This window comes from Typopeltis vanoorti, chromosome 11 (genome assembly GCF_054136105.1).
Source record: "Typopeltis vanoorti isolate ZY-2024b chromosome 11, IOZ_Tvanoo_1.0, whole genome shotgun sequence".
Taxonomy (NCBI): domain Eukaryota; kingdom Metazoa; phylum Arthropoda; class Arachnida; order Uropygi; family Thelyphonidae; genus Typopeltis; species Typopeltis vanoorti.
The window spans coordinates 131,846,565-131,867,761 of record NC_143559.1 but is presented as its reverse complement, the minus strand read 5'-3'; the positions used below and the strand labels follow the sequence as shown (position 1 = coordinate 131,867,761).

Below are 21,197 nucleotides of genomic sequence, written 5' to 3'. Positions count from 1 at the left end.
CAGAGGATATTTTTGAGAACAGGACTGGTGGTGGGAGGACTAGGGGCCATCAATGGAAGCTGGGCAAGAGTGTGGTTAGTAAGGGTATATTTTACTTTTAGAGTGGTGAATGAGTGCAATAAGCTGCCAGAGTCTGTTGTGGGTGCTATGACTGTGAACAAATTCAAGGCAAAATATGATACATACTGTGTGAATGTTGAATAGCTGATGAATATGATGTTCAGGGCCTCCCTCGATGAGTCTAGGAACTCCTTGGAGTTGCCCATAATGATAATAATGAAAAAATCTCCAGTCTAATCAGTTTTTTCTCGCATAATAATAATAATAATAATAATAATAATTAAGAGAGTCCTCCAGGGAGTCAGGGACGCATTGAGAGAGGCAACATATTATACACACACCAGCTATCATACTTATTCTTGAATTCATTCCCATTGCTTGCACTCACAACATTCAATGGCAATCCAATCCAATCACACACCACTCTATGAGAGAAAACTCTAGCCCTCACTCCCTTCTTAGCAGCACTCATTTTCAGTTTCCAAGGATGCCCTCTCGTTCTTTCCCCACCCTCCATAAATTGAAGAATTCCACCAATTGAAATCCTGTTTGGTTCTTTCTAAAGTTTGTAAGTCTCAATCACATTATCCCTCTTTCTCCTGTTTGCTAGTGTCTACAGTCTACAAATGTAGACAAATTCTACAGTCTACAGTCGACAAATTCGGTCTGTCTTCATAATCAGTATTCCACAATCCTGATATTATTATTTAAGTTAAGGGATATTACATCCCATATTGTTTCATAGCCGAATATAGAAACTATATAAAGTTCGGCGAGTACAAGCATAAGCAAATACCTGGATAGTGCAACACTGAGGCAACTCATAGCAAGGGTGGAGCAAGCTCTGATCACTGTTCTTGGTATTTACTCATAATGTGAAACCCAGCTCCTAGGAATTGTATTACTGTTCTACATTATGAGAGGTCACTACCCAGACTGGTTTCAACCTTTATTGAGGTCTCGTCAGTGAGTAGGTAGCCCTAGTTAATACCAAATTTGTAGCAAACAGAACTTCCATACTCTACTATAAGAATTGCCAAGAAGGTGTCCTAATAAATTACTAATTATATGAAGAGTCAAAGGCTTCAATTCGGCGACGTGAAATTATTTAAGTTAATCCCTTAACTTAAATAATTTCACGTCGCCAAATTGAAGCCTTTGGCTCTTCATATAATTAGTAATCCTGATATCATTTTTAATGCTCTCCTTTGTACTCTCTCCAATATATCAGAATCACAATGGAAATCAGGAGACCAGAGCTGCGCACAATAGTCCAAGTGAGGTATTAAAAGAGGCAAAATGACATCCTTATCTTTACATGTGAACATTCGTTTCAGCACTGCAATTATCTTTTGAGTTGTATTTGCAATCTTTGCTACATGGACCCTGAACTTAAACTTCCTACATGACCTTACATTAATTAACATTGAACTGATAACCATTTTCACATGCCCACAATTTCAGCCTATTCCGATCATTCTGTAAGTACTGCATTCAGCAGCACTCCTGGTTACCCTACCTATTTTTGTATCATCAGCAAGTAGCTGTATATCACATGTCAAATCCTTCCAAATGCTATTAATGTGCATTTTGAATAACAATGGACCAAAGACTGATCCTTGATGTACAACCCCAATATATTATCATCATCGAATTCATGCCATGTACCCTCAAGGGGTGTACAGGATATGATAGTACTACATGAAAAAAATTACACCATTACTAACTTCCTATCTACAATTTTCCTCCAAATCAGTCTGTTACTTGTCAAGACTCCAACATTATCAGATCTTATATTTCTATCGTCTAAGACACTTTGTACCGTATCAATCCACCTATATCTTGGTCTTTCTCTGGGTCGTTTTCCTGCCAACCTGGCAGAGAACACTTGTTTTGCTAATCTTTCCTCTCCCATTCTATTTAAGTGACCATACCACCTGAGATTAGCTCTGCTAACGCATTCCTGGCTGTTGACCATGTCAAGTTCTTTCCTAATATCCTCGTTTTTAATATGATATTGCCATTGATGCCATCTGTTCACGCCTATAATCTTTCTCAGGACTCTCATATCTGTGGTCTCTAGTATTTGGTCAAGTGTTTAACTTCTAACCCAGCTCTCAGATCCATAAGTTAAAACTGGTTTTATTACTGTCTTGTATACAGCTAATTTAGTGTTCTGACTAATTTCTCTCTTATTCCATATGAATTTATTCAATTGACTTCCTACCATATTTGCTGATTCTGTTGTCTATTTCGATATTTAATTTAACATCTTCAGTAAAAATCGTGCCTAAGTAGCTGAAATGTTTCACTTGTTCCACAGGTTCTCCATTCACAACACAGTTGACATTTTCAATGATTCTGTCTATTTTCATTGTCTGTCTTTTTATTGCTGACCTTCATACCACATCTATTACAACAGCTATTCAATTTAGTCAGAGAATCTTGCAGACTTGTAGCGGATTTATTTTGAAGTATAACATCATCCGCATAAAGCAAGGAGCTGACATTAACATCTCCAATTTTGATATGTTTAATACCACTTTCCTTCATAATGTGATCCATCTAGATAATGAATAACAGAGGGGATTCTCTCTTGGAACCTTGTCATATGCCTTTTCCAAATCAACAAAACTTAAATACAGATCTCTGTTATATTCCCATGCTTTCTCGACTATTTGTCGTAAAGTGACGATCTGATTCTGACAGCCTCTATTTGGCCTGAATCCAGCTTGTTCTTCACCAAGCTTTTCTTCCACAATTCTTCTCAACCATTTCCAAAGTATACTTGCATAAATCTTGCCAGGAACACTCAGTAGGGAAATACCTCTGTAATTCTCACATTCAGTTTTATTTCCCTTTTTATATATGGATACTATGAGAGCTCTACTCCAATCATCTGGAATTCGTCCCTCTGTCCAGGCTTTCTGCACTATGCAGTGCAGCCACTGTAAGACTCTTATACCACCATACTTCAGCATTTCTGGTCGAATATCAACTACTCCTTCCTTGTGTAGAGGCTTAAGTGCTGTGAGGACATTATGTTGGAGGTTTAATGGATTTTTTACAACACTCAAAAAGAATTAAATTAGAATTTAATACTTCCTATATTTCGTCCTAGTCACTAGGACATCTACGGGGATTACAAAAACAATTAACGTAACATGCACACAAAAACTTACAATACTAAGCCCAACCACGTGGGTGACACTAAAGTCCTATCTAGGTGGAGCGCCCTCTAAGGGCGGTAGTGGGTGGCCTGGAATGTAAGGTGGGACCTCTGGTGATGAGTGTTTCCCAAATCTTCGGAAGCTTAATGCAACCATATTTATTAAGATTTGGTTGGTTTCTGAGAGCTGCTGCTGCTTCTAAGAAAAGTCTCTCTTTCTTGAATTTGCTGTGGTGGAGCATGGTGGTGTTCTTCCATGATACTCTGTGGGTGGTGTCCAAAACATGGTCAGCCAAGCCTGAATGGCCATAGTTGTGTTACCGATGTACGACTTGTGTTCCTCCAGGCGGATGGATGCTGATCTGCCTGTCTGTCCAAAGTACACAAGCTTACAGGAACAGGGTACTTTGTAAACTCCAGGCAGAGAGAGAGAGGAGGAAGCTGATCTTTCGTAGAACGGATAAGGGTAGCAAGTTTGTGGTAGGGCTTATATGCTGTGTGTAGGTTATACTTTTTTAGTATCTTGGCTATTTTTTCCAAAGTACCACGGATATAGGGATATGGTGATGGCATTTTTAAAATCTTGTTGACGAAAGGGACGGGGAATAGGGGAGGAATAGATTATTTTTTTGATACTGTGTTCGCTGTAGCCATTGGAGAGGAAAGTTCTGTGTATGTGGTTAAGCTCAGTAGTGAGGGCGGTTCCACTGGAACAAAGATTGTGGGCTCTCTTGGAAAGAGTTTTAATGATGCCATATTGTTGCGAGGGGTGGTGGTGGGAAAGTTTGTGAATGAACTAATTCCTCACAGAAAATTTAACCTTGAATAATACAGACATATTAGTAAGCTTTGATATCTCCTCTTTGTTTACCAGTATTCCCTTAACTGACACTTTATCTCTCTCAGAAAACGTTTTCCCTCTGACATCTTAGATCTCTTTTCCTTTGCCATCAACTCTGGGTATTTCTCTTGGAAGAACAAAATCTACAAGCAGATAGAGGGAACCGCCATGGGTTCCCCCCCTCTCACCCCCCCTTGCCAATTTCTATATGGAAGATTTTGAAAAACGAGCCATAGACTCAGCCCCACTCAAACCTTCTATCTGGCTAAGATATGTAGATGATGTGTTCTCTATTTGGCCTCATGGCCCAGACACGTTAGACTCCTTCCTCAGTCATCTCAATAGCCTACATCCAATAATCCAGTTTACTATGGAAAAGGAAAAGAACAATTGTTTACCCTTCCTAGACACCTTAGTCACACGCCTGCCTAATGATACACTTGCCTTCACTGTATACAGAACCCCCCCCCACACACACACAGGCAGATACATTCACAAACTCTACCACCACCACCCCTCACAACAATATGGCATCATTAAAACTCTTACCAAGAGAGCCCACAATCTTTGTTCCAGTGGAATCGCCCTCACTACTGAGCTTAACCACATACACAGAACTTTCCTCTCCAATGGCTACAGCGAACACAGTATCAAAAAAATAATCAATTCCTCCCCCATTCCTCTCATCAACAAGATTTTAAAAATGCCATCACCATACCCTACATCCGTGGTACTTCGGAAAAAATAGCCAAGATACTAAAAAAGTACAACCTACACACAGCATATAAGCCCTACCGCAAACTTGCTACCCTTATCCGTTCTACGAAAGATCAGCTCCCTCCTCTCTCTCTGCCTGGAGTTTACAAAGTACCCTGTTCCTGTAAGCTTGCGTACTTTGGACAGACAGGCAGATCAGCATCCATCCACCTGGAGGAACACCAGTCGTACATCGTTAAACACAACTATGGCCATTCAGCCTTGGCTGACCATGTTTTGGAGACCACCCACAGAGTATGATGGAAGAAAACCACCATGCTCCACCACAACAAATTCAAGAAAGAGAGACTTTTCTCAGAAGAAGCAGCAGCTCTCAGAAACCAACCAAATCTTAAATAAATACGGTTGCATTAAGCTTCCGAAGATTTGGGAAACACTCATCGCCAGATGTCCCACCTTACATTCCAGGCCACCCACTACCGCCCTTAGAGGGCGCTCCACCTAGATAGGACTTTAGTGTCACCCACGTGGCTGGGCTTAGTATTGTAAGTTTTTGTGTGCATGTTACATTAATTGTTTTTGTAATCCCCGTAGATGTCCTAGTGACTAGGACGAAATATAGGAAGTATTAAATTCTATTTTAATTCTTTTTGAGTGCTGTAAAAAATCCATTAAACCTCCAACATAATATCAACTACTCCTGCTGCCTTTCCACATTTCAAGCCTTTGATGGCTTTTTCTACTTCAAGTATGGATGTGTATTCCTGACTGCATGCCTGCTCAGTGTTTTTCACCACTGTGCTGTCATCACTGCTTGTTTCATTTAGCAGTTTTTCAAAGTAATTACTCCATACTTCGAGGATATCTTTTTCTCCCGTTTTCATGTCACCTTTATCATCTCTTTTACAGCACTCTTTCCTCCATTCCTAAGCTTCTTCAACAACCTCCAGAATATTTTGCCACCTTCTTGATATTTATTTTCTATATTCTTGCCAAAGTCCTCCCATGACTTTTGTTTAGCTAGTTTTACACACTGTTTAGCTTTCTTACATTTGTCTCTCTACTCTCTAAGAGCAAAAGCTGACTTATTTAGGAACTTTTGATATGCTTTCTTCTTTTCCTTCACTGCCTCTTTAACTTTCTGTGTCCACCAGGGAGTTCTGATTTTTTTATCCTTGCAGACAACCTCACCACATGCCATTCTGGCTGAATCAATCGATGTTTTCTTCAGAGTTTGCCACTGAATCTCCAAGGTTTGATTCCTGTTCTCAAACTCTTTCATTTTTTCTTCAATAATCTTTGTGTATTTTAGTCTACAGTTCACACCTGAGAGCTGCTCAACTTTTATTCGCTTTAAAACTTTCTTACATGTTATTCTTTTTAATATGAAATTCAATTTTATCCTGCTCAAGACTAAATAGTGATCACTTCCAATTTCACTCCAATATATGACTTTTTGATATAGGTCAGTCGGCCATCCTATTAACCATGCCAATAGTTTATATTCCAATCCTATATTTTCCAATTTATGCAATAGTCTTTCGTGCTGTATTCTGTCAAAAGTCTTAGCAAAATCCAAAAGTATCACATATATTCAAATAGTCTAACTCCATCGTAACATTATTATAGAATATGACCAAGTTACTAAAACACAACCTCCACTTAATAAACCCATGCTGTTCATTGCAAAGTAGAGATTCTCTGTCAACCCATTTCTGAATGTGAGTGCTAAACAATTTAACTTATCTAAAATCTTCACCACCACTCCTGAGATACAGATTGGTCGATAGTTGGATATGCAGATTCCAGAAATACTCTTAGCATCCGTGCTGATATCCCATCAGTCCCCATTACTGAACAGAGTTTGTGCAATAGCTCTAATACCTCCCCCTCCTCACACAGTGAAGAGGTAGCGATGAGTTCAATGTTGCATATATACCAGGTTGATATGCTCTTAGCAAAATGGCTACTTATTAGTTGAACAATCATTTTGCATCATTCACCCACATACCACTTGCATTCTGTAGTGTTCTTTCAACTTCATTCTTTCTTTTACTTGCAGCATTATGACAGAATTCTTCTAGGTTGTCTTATTGTAGAGCCAGTTTCTTTTCATGCTCAGACTTAGTTTTCGGTACAACAGTTATAACTATTATAACTGACATCATTCTTACGCACACGGTATTCCTTCCACATCATCTTTTTCTTATGAATCTCTTGCTTAATTAGATTAAACATCCATGTCACTCTTACTCTATTTATTCTTTGGACTCTAGGGACACATTCTGATATAGCATCATTAAAGTATTTTTTAAACACTTCCCATGCATTGTCAATACCTTTCCCATTCAACAACTAATACCATGATGCAGAACCCAGCATACTCCTCAGGTGGTTATAATTTCCTGCTTTAGTTCCAAAATCTTCACCACCACTTTTCTGAATGGAACATTGATAAACTTAGCTACCTTCCTAAGTCAGTACATCCTTATCTTTACATGTGAACTGTGCCGTGACTGATCACTGCCAACCAGAGGCAGAACAGTTATATCTTTAATGGAAACCCCCTCTGACACCATAATCAGATCTAACTCTTTGACCACAAGTTTCTCCTGTCACATGCTGCTTGAGGAAGTCGTCTCACAACAGTTCAATATATTCAGTTTCATTCATTTCATGCGATTTCAGAGCTACACAATCAATGTTCAGGTAATTAAAGTCCCCAGTTATGATTATTTTTTCTGTACCCATCATATTTATTTGATGATACATTTCTTCATCACTAACAGCTGATCCACCAGGTTTGTGACAATACCCTACTATGTATTTAATCTTGTTAGACTCCACCTCACACCAGATGGCTTCAAACTCACTGTCACATGAAAAACTGTTACTAGTATTACAATCATAGGTCTCAACTCTAACTGGATTAAAGTCATCTGATATCATTAGTAGCATGTTCCTTCCTCTCCTATTCTGTCTATACTTCCTAAAAATTTGTACCCTTTGCACTCAATACCAGTTAGTACGTCTACTTCTGATAGCCACGTCTGCTTTTGTTAGTCCACTAGGCACTTTTGTCATATGATTGTACATGACAATTAAGTACTACAAAATTAGATGCAGGATCATAAATTTAACAGTGTGATAGAGGGACAATATGATTTGACTTCTTATATGACTTTCAGGAACCAAATGTGTAAGATATAAAGACTGCCTGCATTATTTTGGACAGAATTAGTTCAACTAGTTAAGATCCCTAAAAGTATAACATATGTAATTGCACAAATGCATATAGAACTGAAATAAACATAATAAAATTCAACTGAAAGGGATCAAATATATGTTCTTACAAGTTGAGGTTTAAAGGGTGGTTCCAGTCTTCTTGCTAAAACATCATCCCAGTTGACCATTTTGAAAAATGGGTGATTCTTAATTGCTTGAGCATCTTCTGGACCACTGCCCAATCTCTGTGCAACTTGACGTTTCAAAAGCTGTAAATGTCAGTGAAATCTTGAAATAATATATTGAAAACATGAAAAAGCAAAAATAAACTATTTAATTACTCATATTTACAATTAGTTGCAAAAAACACCAAAGTTAGCTATATAAAAATATACAGTTATACACAAAATTGAGGTATAAGACACTATCATTGAAAAAAAATGTCATAACAAATGCTCCCAAGAATCAATTTTTCTATTCCCCATGAGTAAGGGAAAAAATCGGTTGTGAAGAATGACAAACACTGACTTATTTTGCTGAAAAAAAAAAAAAAAGAAGCAAACAGAAATGAGCAATTGAAAATGAACATGCTATCCTTTACTAAATAGGATTAGTTTCATATGAGTAGAAGTTTTGATAATTTTGACTGTTGTCAGTAAGATGTGTTCAAACTGCTGTAACAAATTAATTTTATTATTAATAATCAAGCCTTAATTGTATTTTAAGTATTTTACAGTGTACCTCACTTAAATAACATAGATTAGTTAAATTAAACTAATTAAATTAAACACTTAAAATAAACTCCAAACTTAAAATCAGGATCATCCAAATATATGCTCCTACCTCATCCCACACTGATGAAGAGATAGAAGCATTTTATGACTCACTGCAGCACACTCTAGACAAAAAAAGAAATAGCAATCAAGTAGGTCATCCCATTCACCAAATAGACACAATAGGACCACATGTATATGGTACAAGCAGCAACTCAGGAATGGCTCTTACAGAATTCTCTATCAGTAACAAGCTTTACATTATGAATACATTTTTTAAGAAAGCCCTCAAAAGAAAATGGACATGGAGAAGTCCAAATGGGGAAATAAAAAATGAAATAGATCATATACTGTGTAACAATAAAGAAATAGTTCAAGATACGTCAGTACTAAATCAAGTAAAAACAGGAAGTGACCACCGACTAGTGAGAGCCAAAATTAAAATAAAGCCCAAATTGGAAAGAATAAAATGGCTAAACAACAAAAAATCAAGAAGTTTTGCCTTAAAACCTATTGAAAACAAGAGGAAGGATTATGAAGAAAAACTCACTCACAAACTAGACTTAATAAATATATTTGAAGAAGACATAAATAAAATAAGCAGAAACCTAATGTAAGTGATAATCTCAGCAGCCAATGAATTCAAAAGCAAAAAAACAACAAAAAGACCATAAACTTTCAGAGGAAACCTTACAACTACTAAAAAAGAGACGAAATATGAAACAAGATAAAAACTTAATTTCTAAAACAGAATATGCAGAACCATGCAAAACAATAAGGAAAATAAGAAATGAAATAAGATCTTATAACACTAAAAAAATAAAAGAAACAATTGAAAACAATAAAAATATGAAAATACTAAGAAAACATTTATCAGTTGGCAAAAGTCAAATAACTGCAATAAAAGACAAGAATGGAACTATAATAATGAACCAAGAACAAATCCTAAGTAGGCTAGAAGAATTTTATAAAGAACTCTATAGTGATCCTTCAATAGATAAATCAAATATAACTCTTCTCTATCGCATATAGAATTCATTCCACCAATTCACTTCAGATGAAACAAAACAAACATTAAAACCAATGAAAAATGGAAAATGTCTTGGTGAAGATCTAATTCACTCAGAATTAATTAAATGAGGAGGAAATAATATCATTCACCATGTCACAAACTTACTAAATCTATGCCTAGAAGAAGGAAAGATACCAGAAAACTGGAAAAATACTACTCTGATACTGTTGGAGAGAATACCAATTAGTATTCTCTCCAATCTGTACAAAATTCCCACAAAAGTAATAACAAACAGGTTAACCCCCTCTTCTAGACTCAAATCAACAGTAGAACAAGCAGGATTCCATAAAGGCTTCAACACAATTGATCATATTCATGCAGTAAAACAAATAATAGAAAAAGCAGAAGAAAACCAATTGCCTCTCTGTTTAGCTTTTCTTGATTATGAAAAAGTATTCAATTCCATCAAAACTAATGCAATAATCAAAGCACTCCAGAATCAGGGAATATATGGACCTCCTCCAGGAAATCTACCACAATGCAACAGCAACAATCCAACTTCACACAAATAGCAATAAAATATCAGTTGAAAAATGTGTCTGACAAGGAGATTACCTATCACCCAAAATCTTTACAGCAGTCTTTCAAGAAATATTTAATAATATAAACTGGACAAACCTTGGTATAAAAATTAATAACAGAAACTTAACACACCTATTATATCATAATTTTTGCAAACACTCCAGAAAACCTTAATAGAATGATAGAAGACCTATGTCATGAAAGCAGAAACGTTGGTCTAAAAATAAACAGAGAAAAAACTAAAATCATGTTTAATCATTTTGTAACACCAAAAAACATAATAATAGAAAACAATTTCTTGGAAAGAGTCTCTTCATATACATACTTAGGTCATCTCATTGACTGTGGACTCCAAAAGGAAATAAATAGGAAAGTTCAACTTGCCTGGGGTGCATTCAGAAAATTGAAAAGCATTTTTCAAAACAATGATGTCCCACTCTGTTTAAAAAGGAAGACATTTAACCAGTGTATACTTCCAGTCATCACATATGGTTGTGAAACTTGGTCGCTAACAAAAGCACTGGCAAATAAACTAACAATAACTCAAAGAAAAATGGAGAGGTTGATGCTAGGCATCACATTAAAAGATAAGAAGCAAAACACCTGGATAAGAAGCCAGACTCACATCACTGATATCATTCTTCACCATAAGCGACTAAAATGGAAATGGGCCGGACATCCATCCAGGAGAAAAGATGCGCGATGGGCCACTACAGTAACGGACTAGATTCCAAAAGAAGGGAAACAAGGCTGCGGACATCCTAAAAGAAGGTGGAGTGATGAACTGTCAAAATTTGTTGGGAAAAATTGGTCAACCATTGCCAAGAACAGAGAAAGGTGGAAAGAACTGGAGGAGACCTTCGTCCAGCAGTGGACAGAAAATGGCTGAAAAGAAACAAAAGTTAAATTGATCAACACATAATATAGTTAATTTAATATGTATAGTAGTATAACACTGAAAAAAATCCTGCATTGAATCTTTGTCCATAACAAATTTGTACAGTGTAAAAAAACATGTATCCCATTTGCCCTTTGCATGTTAGGCTCAATGGCTTCTTTGAAACACAATTAATGCAGTGATAGGATAATTAATCCTACTGCAGTGTACTATAGCTGTCAACTGCTGTATTCTTTTGGCAAGTTTGCCTATTTCACAAGATCAAAAACCCTGACACCTTGACAGGCATTTCACCTTCAAATGAAAACCAACTGATAAAGGTTCTTTGCATCTTGGAGAGGATTTGAACAAAAATATTTCTAGCAAAAGAGCAACCACCTGAGCTATGAAAACTCTAGTGAAGATGCACTTGTTGACAAAAATGTATGCAGCTTATGGGAGAAATGAGATTAAATGTTTTGATTAGGCAGACAGAGGAAAAGAGTCATTAAATGTCAGTGTAATTTTTAATAAGAAAACATGTTTTCCTTCTTGTGCAGACATGGCAGTGCAGTTAAAAATTTCAAAGGCTTCAATGAATGCTTCACAATGTTAAGCATATGCTAGAAAGATTGGAAAAGTGAATAGTAAGAATCAAGAAAGTGTTAAGCAGGGAAACAAAATACAGGGGGGGGGGGAGAAAAAGAAAGAAAGGTGAGAAAAGGGCCACAAAAGAAAACAAGTATCTTTCATCCCTGATTATAGCAACTCCACGATTGGGGTGCTAGATGACTATGCAATGTTTTTGGGTACACGATGAATCAGGACTTCACTGAGGCCATATCTAAACATATAGAGCAAGTGAAGATATAATTTTGACAGTTGGATCAAATGACTTGAAAGTGCTTGAAAGAAGTGAAAAAGAATAGCAAAAGAGTCACTATCATAAGTCTACTGCCAAGGTATGATGGGAGTGAAATGAAAAGAACTATTATTACACCCAGTTTGTTCTTCCAATTCTAGGGACACATTCAGATACTGTCTCATTTAAATATCTTTTCAAAGTACAGTATTCATCTGTGGTATAGGTATACCAAAGTGGTTTATTGACTCCTCCACTCCCCAGTTAACACAAATTTGGATCCAGGATATTATTATAAAAATAAGTCTTAAGAAGTAAAAAGATTGAGTGAGAGACTCTAAATAATATTACTGTAAATTTAGTTACTGCATGGGTGTGGCTGTGTGCATGAAAATTTTTTTTTTTTTCACAAGAGCTATGCTAATCTGCATTATAAATAAAACATATTCTAAAGGAAAAAGGTCCACAAACTTAACATCATACATAAAGAAAACCTCAACACAATATTTCTGATTTCTTCTTTTCAAGATCACAGGATTCGATGAGAACACAAACAAAAACAGTTAACTTGAAACTTATAAAGTACAACTTCTGCTCTCAACAATGGCCGCTATAATTAACTCCTGCTTGTTTTCCTTTGAAAACAAAAAAAAAAAAATAATTTATGTATAATCTTTCTTGAGTAAAATTTCATTTCTTCTCCTTTCATGTCTTCTTTAACAACCAGTTCCTTTTTTTACTACATGAACAGATCACCACCACCTGCGTTCTCTTGGCCAACACAAACAAAGCTATTTGTGTGTTAGAGGAAGAGCTTGCTGCTATGCTGAACAACGACCTTTGGATGATCCTCTCAGACGTCTCTTGCGCTTCAGCAGAGAAAGAATTTATTAAAGTATGATGTCAGCACATTAAAAAGTTTGCAAGTCAAAAAAAGAACTCTGCCTCCAAACCTCAAATACCGCTCAACATGGTAATTAACTTTTCTTCCATTATCCTGAAGCACTGAAAACAATACCGCCTGAAGAAATCAATACAAGTAGAACGTGGTATTTGCAACCTTCTGACCCATATTATTGCTAACAATATCAGCCTGGATGTAGCCAGAGTTCTTACCAAAGCTAAATCACCAAAAACCAACCTATCTAAAGAAGAACTAAAGTAACTCTAAAAGAAATGAAGCAAAATAATAATAATCACCAAAGCAGATAAGGGAAATGCCACTGCGGTTCTCAACCAAACAGAATACACAGGTAAGCTTTCAACTTTACTGTTAGATCATTCTATCTACCTCCCCATTGAATATGATCTCACCAGCTCCCAAATCAGAACACGCTAAAGGCTCCTTAAGGAGGTTACTTCTTGGCCCGAGGAAGTGACTAGCAGACCAAAACCTTTCAACTCTAGACCCCCACCCTGGAATATATGAACTACATAAAAAAAAATCCATAAGCAGAATGTGCCATTACATCCCATTGTGGATAACATCGATTCCCACACATACAAATTAACCAAACATTTAGCCAAAGTGCTCGCACATTATACTGGTAACACACCATCGCACGTTAAAAACTCAGTCCACTTTAAACCAGTATACAGAACCTCTCACTCCAACACATTGATACAATGGTCAGTTTTAATGTCTCCTCCTTATTCACAAATTACTTACAATTATAATAACGGAATTAACTCATAAAATATTCTTTATTAGTAGAATTTTTGCCTGTGATACTCAGGCGAAAATTCTACTATTAAAGAATATTTTACATGAGTTAATTCCATTATTATAATAGTAAGTAATATGTCTATTCACGGTATTTCCCTACTGAAACTTATTCACAAATGTCCCGCTCAAAGATAGCTTAGATCTCATCCATGCCAATTTCCTCCTGATATCTCAGTCCTATTTCAGTTCACCATGAACACAGGCTATTTCGTTTGGCAGGGAAAATTCTACAAACAGAAGGCACAGCCATGGGTTCACCACTCTCTCTCCACCCCTGGGAAACTTTTTTATGGAGACTTTTGAAGAAAAAGCTTTAAACTTAGTCCCACAAAAACCCACTGTCTGGCTATGCTATGTGGACGTTGTGTACACTATTTGGCCACATGGCTTAGACAATCACACTTAAACAATCAACACCCCCAGAATCCAGTTCCATTTGGAAAAAGAAACCAACAACAGTCTCCCTTTTCTAGACACTCTGATTACATGCCAGTCTAATAGTTCCCTGGCTTTCTCTGTTTACAGAAAACAAACACATACAGGTGGATACATTCACCAGCAATCATAGCCCCCCCCCCCCCACACACACACACGACAATATGAGATTATAAAAACCCTATATATAGCAGAGCTGAATTAATTTATTAATAATAAATTAAATTAATTAATTCAGACAACAATGCCCTAACTACTGAACTTAACCACATCCTTAACACCTTCTCAGCCAATGGCTACAACCCCAAAAAAATCTAGAAAATATTAAAATGAGCTAAACCCCCCCCCCCCCCCGCTTCATAACAGAAATTACACATTACACTAAATCTATCACCATTCTGTATATCCGGGGCACGTCTGAAAAGGTGACAAAAATTCTAAAAATCCTGACTAACAGTTACAAACCACATAAGAAATTGGCATCCCTTATCCACTCTACAAAAGACCAGCCACTTCCCCTAGACCTACCTGGAGTATACCAGGTCCCTTGTGGCTGTAAACTGTTCTACTATGGCCAAACAGGCCACTACGAACGGTTTCACAAATACAGCTGCTCAGGAGTTGCGGATCATGCACTAAATACCCGCCACAGAATACGCTGGAAGAAAGCCACTTTACTACACCGCAGCAAATATAAATATGAAAGATTGTTCCTGGAATCAGCCTCAGCTCTTAAAAAACTGCCTAAATCTTAACAAATTTGGGAAGCTAGCATTCTTAGAACATCAGCCAAGACAACCCAATTTAGCCCGCTGAGGGGCACCTTTGGGAACAACGGCAGTTGCCTTCTTCAGCTTCGTTTGCTCGTTGTTAGTGCCTGTGTGCACATATCATAGTTTTATGTTCCCAGAAGATGGTAATGTAATATTGCTGAAATATTGGAAGGTATTGATTAAAGTTTTTTTAAATTAATATTTTAGTATATGTTGTCATTTCCTGAAAAATTTAAGTCGTGTGTAACCAACGTATAATTTTATCTACAATAATAACAAACTGTCTGCTGTTTTGGGAAAATCTACATAATTCCTCTTATCAGTTTTATTTACTCTCTAAATAACTACATTTAAAAAAATTAATCTGTTAATTTTCGAATAACTGCTTGTTTCTCTTACTATGCTCCATCCCACCTTATTTTGGCTTAAGAAATGCCCATTCCTTTATATTTCTTCCCCTAAACTTCCAACTTGCACAAAATATTCTGCTTTTCTAATAAACTTCACAGCTGTTCTATTCCCCCCCCCCTCACAATATCAACTTCCTATTCAGAAATGCAAACTTGATGCAAGCTTACGACTGACTAGTGCAGTGAGACGAAAGCAAAATAATTCTTCTCTCAAGTAATTTAAGTTACATAATTAAAACTAAATTTGAGGTGAGACCTTTTCATTAGTAAAGGTCACAATCAAACATTTGCAAAAGTTTTTCCACTTGGTTATATTATACATTAAAGATGCCAAAAAATTATATTCTTGGTTTTACCCTTTATCCAAGTGTAAGTAAACAAAGTTTGCGCATGAAGTAACTTCATTGCAGGGCAACTCGTATATAGATGCTAATGACTTCACATCAATTATCTTAGTATACCATAATGCACATATTCTTACAGACATGTATAATGCTATGGAAAGGGCCACTACCGAGATTGGTTTATATAACATAGCCAAGTGGAAAAAGTTTCAACATGTCTAATCCAGAGTATTTTAATAATAAGGTATATGTGACACTGTTTGGCTACTTGTATATGGAAATAGACTTCTGCATTAATTCAACCTTTATATCACGTTTGGCTCTGGCCATGACTGATGAGACCTCAATAAAGGTTGAAACTAGTCTGGGTAGTGATGGATAACATTATATATGTCTTTAAGGATATGTGCATTGCATTATGGGATACTAAGGCAACTGATGTGAAGTCATTAGCCTCTATATATGAGTTGCCTTGTCATGAAATAACTTGCACTTGGATAAAGGATGAAACTAAGAATATAATTTCTTGGCATCTTTAATTTATTTGCAAAATGCCTGAAAGTATCAATGATTTCTTTTATAGAAAACATTAGTAAAGTAATTTCTAATTAGAAGAAATAATGCATCATTATGGTTTTTTATTTCTTTATTCAAAATCAGGCATCACTAAAAATTGAAAAAAAAAATTACAATGTAAGATAATCTGATATCGCTAGGTATCACATATCCTACAACAGCATGATCACTGTTATCAACTGATGGCAACAGTCACATTCTTAACTGGGACCCTTGCTGAAGCTATGATCAAATCTAACATTCCTTGACCTCGAGTTCCTTCTTTCATATGGTGCTTGAGAAAGTTGTCTCTCAACAGCTCACTAAATTCTCCATCCTAACTGCACACAAATCATATGATATCATTAGTAGTATCCTCCTTCACTTACATCTCTTCTGTACTTCCTAAAGATACTATCATCTTTACATTCAATTCCAGTTAATACATCTGAGTCTGATAGCCAGGTTTCATGAATGTCAGTAATCTTAGGCCAAAACATATTGGACATAAGTTACCTCTTGACTTTTTCACATAGTTACATCTACAGTCTGCTTGGCCTAGTTGGGTAACTTTCTCTTTTCCATCCACAGACATACTCAAAGGTTGAACCTACTGCATACATTTCTGCCCTTTCACCAGATTCATAACCATACTCAATGGCATTCATATCATTGCCATATTTGCATACCACAGATGAAGTTAACCACACATTCTTACCATTCCTCTAATGATGATCTAATTCCCTGGCTTTTTGTATGAGATAATATGTTGCATTAAACTATTATTATTAAATTGTTACTATTATTGTCAATGTGTCACTACTAAAATTCTAAATGGTCACACCTCAACATCTGCTACTTAGAATAAATTAAAGATGCCAAGAAATTATATTCTTGGTTTCATCCTTTATCCAAGTGTAAGCAAACAAAGTTTGCACATGAAGTAACTTCACGACTAGCTACTTGTATATATGGGCCAATGACTTCACATCAATTGACTTAGTATCCTATAATGGAATGCACATCTCCTTATGGACATGTATAATGCTGTGCATTATGGGAAGGGCCACTACCCAGACTTTGGTATCACTTCTGGGTCTGGCTCCTACTGATGAAACCTCAATAAAGGTCGAAAGCAGTCTGGGTAGTGGCCCTTCCCATAATGCACAGCATTATACATGTCCATAAGTATGTGCATCGCATTAAGGGATACTAAGGCAACTGAGTGGTCATTAGCCCAGTGTTTTTTTAACCTTCTTTCATGTGTGCCCCATTTTTTTAATATTAGTTTTTGTGGCATCCCCTACCTTCCCCCCCCCCTGCAATTCTTGTGTTGAGAGACCGACAAAACCCATAAAAGTTAGCAAAAAAAAAACAAACTAGGAATTAATTAAAAATTTTAAATATTCATACAAATTTAAATACATCATCAAATCTTTCGAAAATTGTATAGATTTGGTCATTGCACAGACGCTGAATCTTATCAGCCTTTTGGAAACATTCACAATTTCATCATGGGAAGTCTCAAAAAGAAAACTCACAGAAACATTTCCATGTTCTGGAAATGTTTCTGAGAGTATAAATAAGGCTTGAAATGGCAAGACGGCAGTAACACTGTCACTTTTGGTGACTGTTACATCATTATTGTACTCTTATTCGCAACAACTGTGATACATGGTATAAAAACAATCTTTTCTAGTGTAGAAAAATAGATAACTTTTAAACTGGACATAAGCAGGCATCTGACAACCGTGGAGCATCGACGTCAACAAATTCAGGTTCACAGATTATCACTCCAAAAGTAAAATCAAGAAAGTATGCAGCAGAATATTTAGATTTTTGTTTTACAAAGACTGAAGTAAATGATGAAGAAAGAGCACTGTGTGTTATTTGTTTTGAAATTTCTGGCAGCTGATAGCATGAAACCGAATAGACTTAAAAGACAATTCCGAAACACTTCATAAGGAGTATGAACAAACCTTGAGAGGTCTTTGCTGCCAAACTGAAATGTTTTGAAAAGCAAAAATCTAGCATTAAAAAAGTTTCGTCTGTAAATGAAGAAGCTTTACTAGTTTCTTACAAAGTTGCATATAAAATATGCTAGTGCAAAAAATCCCATACTATCGGAGAAGAACCTAATTCTGCCAGCTGTGATTGATATTGAGGAAACTATGTTTGGAAAAGGTTTAACTTAAATACAGTGCATACCTCTATCAAATGATACTGTTGCTCGGCGAATTGGTGATATATGTGAAGATATGCAGCAACAACTTTTGTCAAAGCTTTGTGAACAATTATTCTCAATTCAGCTTGACGAGGCAACAAAAATTGTCATTTAATTGCTTATGTTCGATTTTGCAATGGATTATCAGTAGTTGAAGAGTTACTGTTTCGTAAACCAATAGAAGAGCCACAGCAACTGAATTGTTCAAAATATTGGATGATTTTATATACAAGGCAAACATATAGTGGAAAAATTGTGTTGTAATTTGCACTGATGATGCTTGAGTTATGTCTGGAAAGTTTAGGGGAAAATCCCCATAATGTATTTGGACACATTGCATGATTCATAGAGAAGCTCTTGCTGCAAAGGAAATGAGTCCTGGTCTAAACATTGTGTTAACAACAGTTATAACCATGGTGAATTATATAAAAATGAGACCTTTAAAATAGAGACTGTTTTCTGAACTTTTCAAAGACACGGCTGGAGTGGAACATTCAGCGTTACTATTTTACTCGAGACAGGATGGTTATCACAGGGAAAATGTTTACAACATGTTTACGAATTAAGAGACAAAATGGCAATCTTCTTGGAAGAGGAAAATCATGAAGGCGCAAAGAAGTTCACAGACCACTTATTTGTGATGAAATTGAGCTACTTGGTGGACATATTAGAGATATTAAATATATTAAACCTGCAACTGTAAGGGAAAAAAAACATATCTTAGAGATGAGTGACAAAGTTAATGCTTTTTGTAAAAAACTAGAGTCATGGAACAAAAAGGTAAAGCAACAAAAATTAGAAATATTTGCAAATGTGGATGAATTTATCAAAACCTACAAGACAGAAGAGCAACACATTAAAGATTTTTTGCAACTATTGAAATTCATTTAACAATATTGACGAAGAATTTCAGAAACTATTTTATAATCGATGACAACATAATGACAATGTACGAGTGGATTAGAAACCTATTTCAAATTACCTTTGAAGGTTTCTCAATTGAAGAAGAGGAACAATTTATAGAGTTTACATCAAGTGGCAAAATCAAAAGACAATTTACATCTAAATCGCTATTTGAATTTTCGACTGGTGTTGATGATGAATTTTCTGCACTAAAGTCAAGAGCTTTTCGTGCACTTCTGCAATTTCCAACATTTTATTTTGTGAAATTGGATTTTCTGTAGTGGCTGCCTTAAAAACAAAATATAGATCTCAGTTAAATATAGAAAGAGAACCAAGAGTGTCAATTTTCAATGTATCAACATCAATATGAACAGCTTTGCTCTGCAACACAGGCCCAAGGAAGCCATTAATTTTTAGATTCATTATTATTGTTTAGTTTTAATTAGTTGCTCGGAATATTTTGCAATACTGATATGCTCCCGTAAGCGTAGCTAGTTTATTCAATACAGTGGATTTTATACATTGTATTATTTTATTTTCAGAGTGTATTTTATTTTTTGTTTTTATATTGTTTTTGAAATAAATAGCTTCATTAAATAGCTTTTGTTTCAATAAAGTAGTTTTTCCTTTGATTTCCGCTTTCTTTGTGTCCCCTTTGGGGCCATGCCCCATAGGTTGAGAATCACTGCATTAGCCTCTATATACAAGTAGCCCAGTCATGAAGTTACTTCATGCACAAACTTTGTTTCCTTATACTTGGATAAAGGATGAAACTAAGAATATAATTTTTTGGCATCTTTAATTTATAGTATAAGAAAGCAAAAAAACTTTCAACATCTGCTGCTTAGTGAAAGAATAACCCTCTTTTACAATAATCAGAAGATGGAGCTGTTTCTTAACCACTCAACTCATGCACTGTGAGGTTTACAATCCAGTCACAGCAATAAGGCTATATATTTTGAGATGAAGACATTGAAGCATCAACATTTTGGATGAAGACACTGTAGCATCAGCAACTACTTATAGTTGCTGATGCTACAGGTGTGAACAGATCTAGGAGTGATGGTGGATAGCGAGTTGAAGTTCAGAGGCAAGATTGCTAAAGTCTTCATCCCTGCTTTAAGTGAAATGGAGGGATAAAGGTAACACTGTAATATTCAAAAGAACAGAATTTGATCCATATCTTCAGAACAGCACACCAGCAAGGTGTAGGACTGTTAATAGAAATGCTAGTAATGCTCTTCTTGGATATAACTCTATTGAAGATTCAAAAGATGGAGATAGGGTATTTTCAGTTCTTTTGGGTTTTTTTATTATGATTACTATATGACACCTACAGGGAGTCCAATGACTCATCGAGGGAGGGCGCTTACTCTACAACTCTCTGCCTCCACCACTCAGTTCACCAACCAACTACAACTACAATCATCATCTACACCAATATATGAGTTATCACCTCATATGACAACTCGTATAGCAGAGTATATAAGTTCTTTTCGCTATATCCTTTGGTATTAATTTGGTCTAGCTACTCACTCATGAAGCCTCAAAAGGGGCTGAAACCGGTCTGGGTAGTGGCCTCCCACCATAATGTAATAGCGGTACATTTCCTAGGAAATGTGTTTTTACATTATGGAAAATACCTAAGAATAGCGATCAGAACTTTACCACCTTTGCTGCGAGTTGCCCGGTATTGTACTACGTACTAG

At 36.1% G+C, this 21,197-nt stretch overlaps 1 protein-coding gene across 3 annotated transcripts in view; it reads right to left on the bottom strand.

Annotated features, from left to right (window-relative positions):
* Positions 1-21,197, bottom strand: part of S6k (Ribosomal protein S6 kinase) — a 366,025-nt gene that overhangs the window by 88,067 nt on the left and 256,761 nt on the right. For all 3 annotated transcript variants that reach the window (XM_090400916.1, XM_090400917.1, XM_090400918.1), the window contains exon 12: positions 8,141-8,281. In XM_090400916.1, the coding sequence (XP_090257042.1) occupies positions 8,141-8,281 (141 nt within the window). The remainder of the gene's footprint in view (positions 1-8,140; positions 8,282-21,197) is intronic.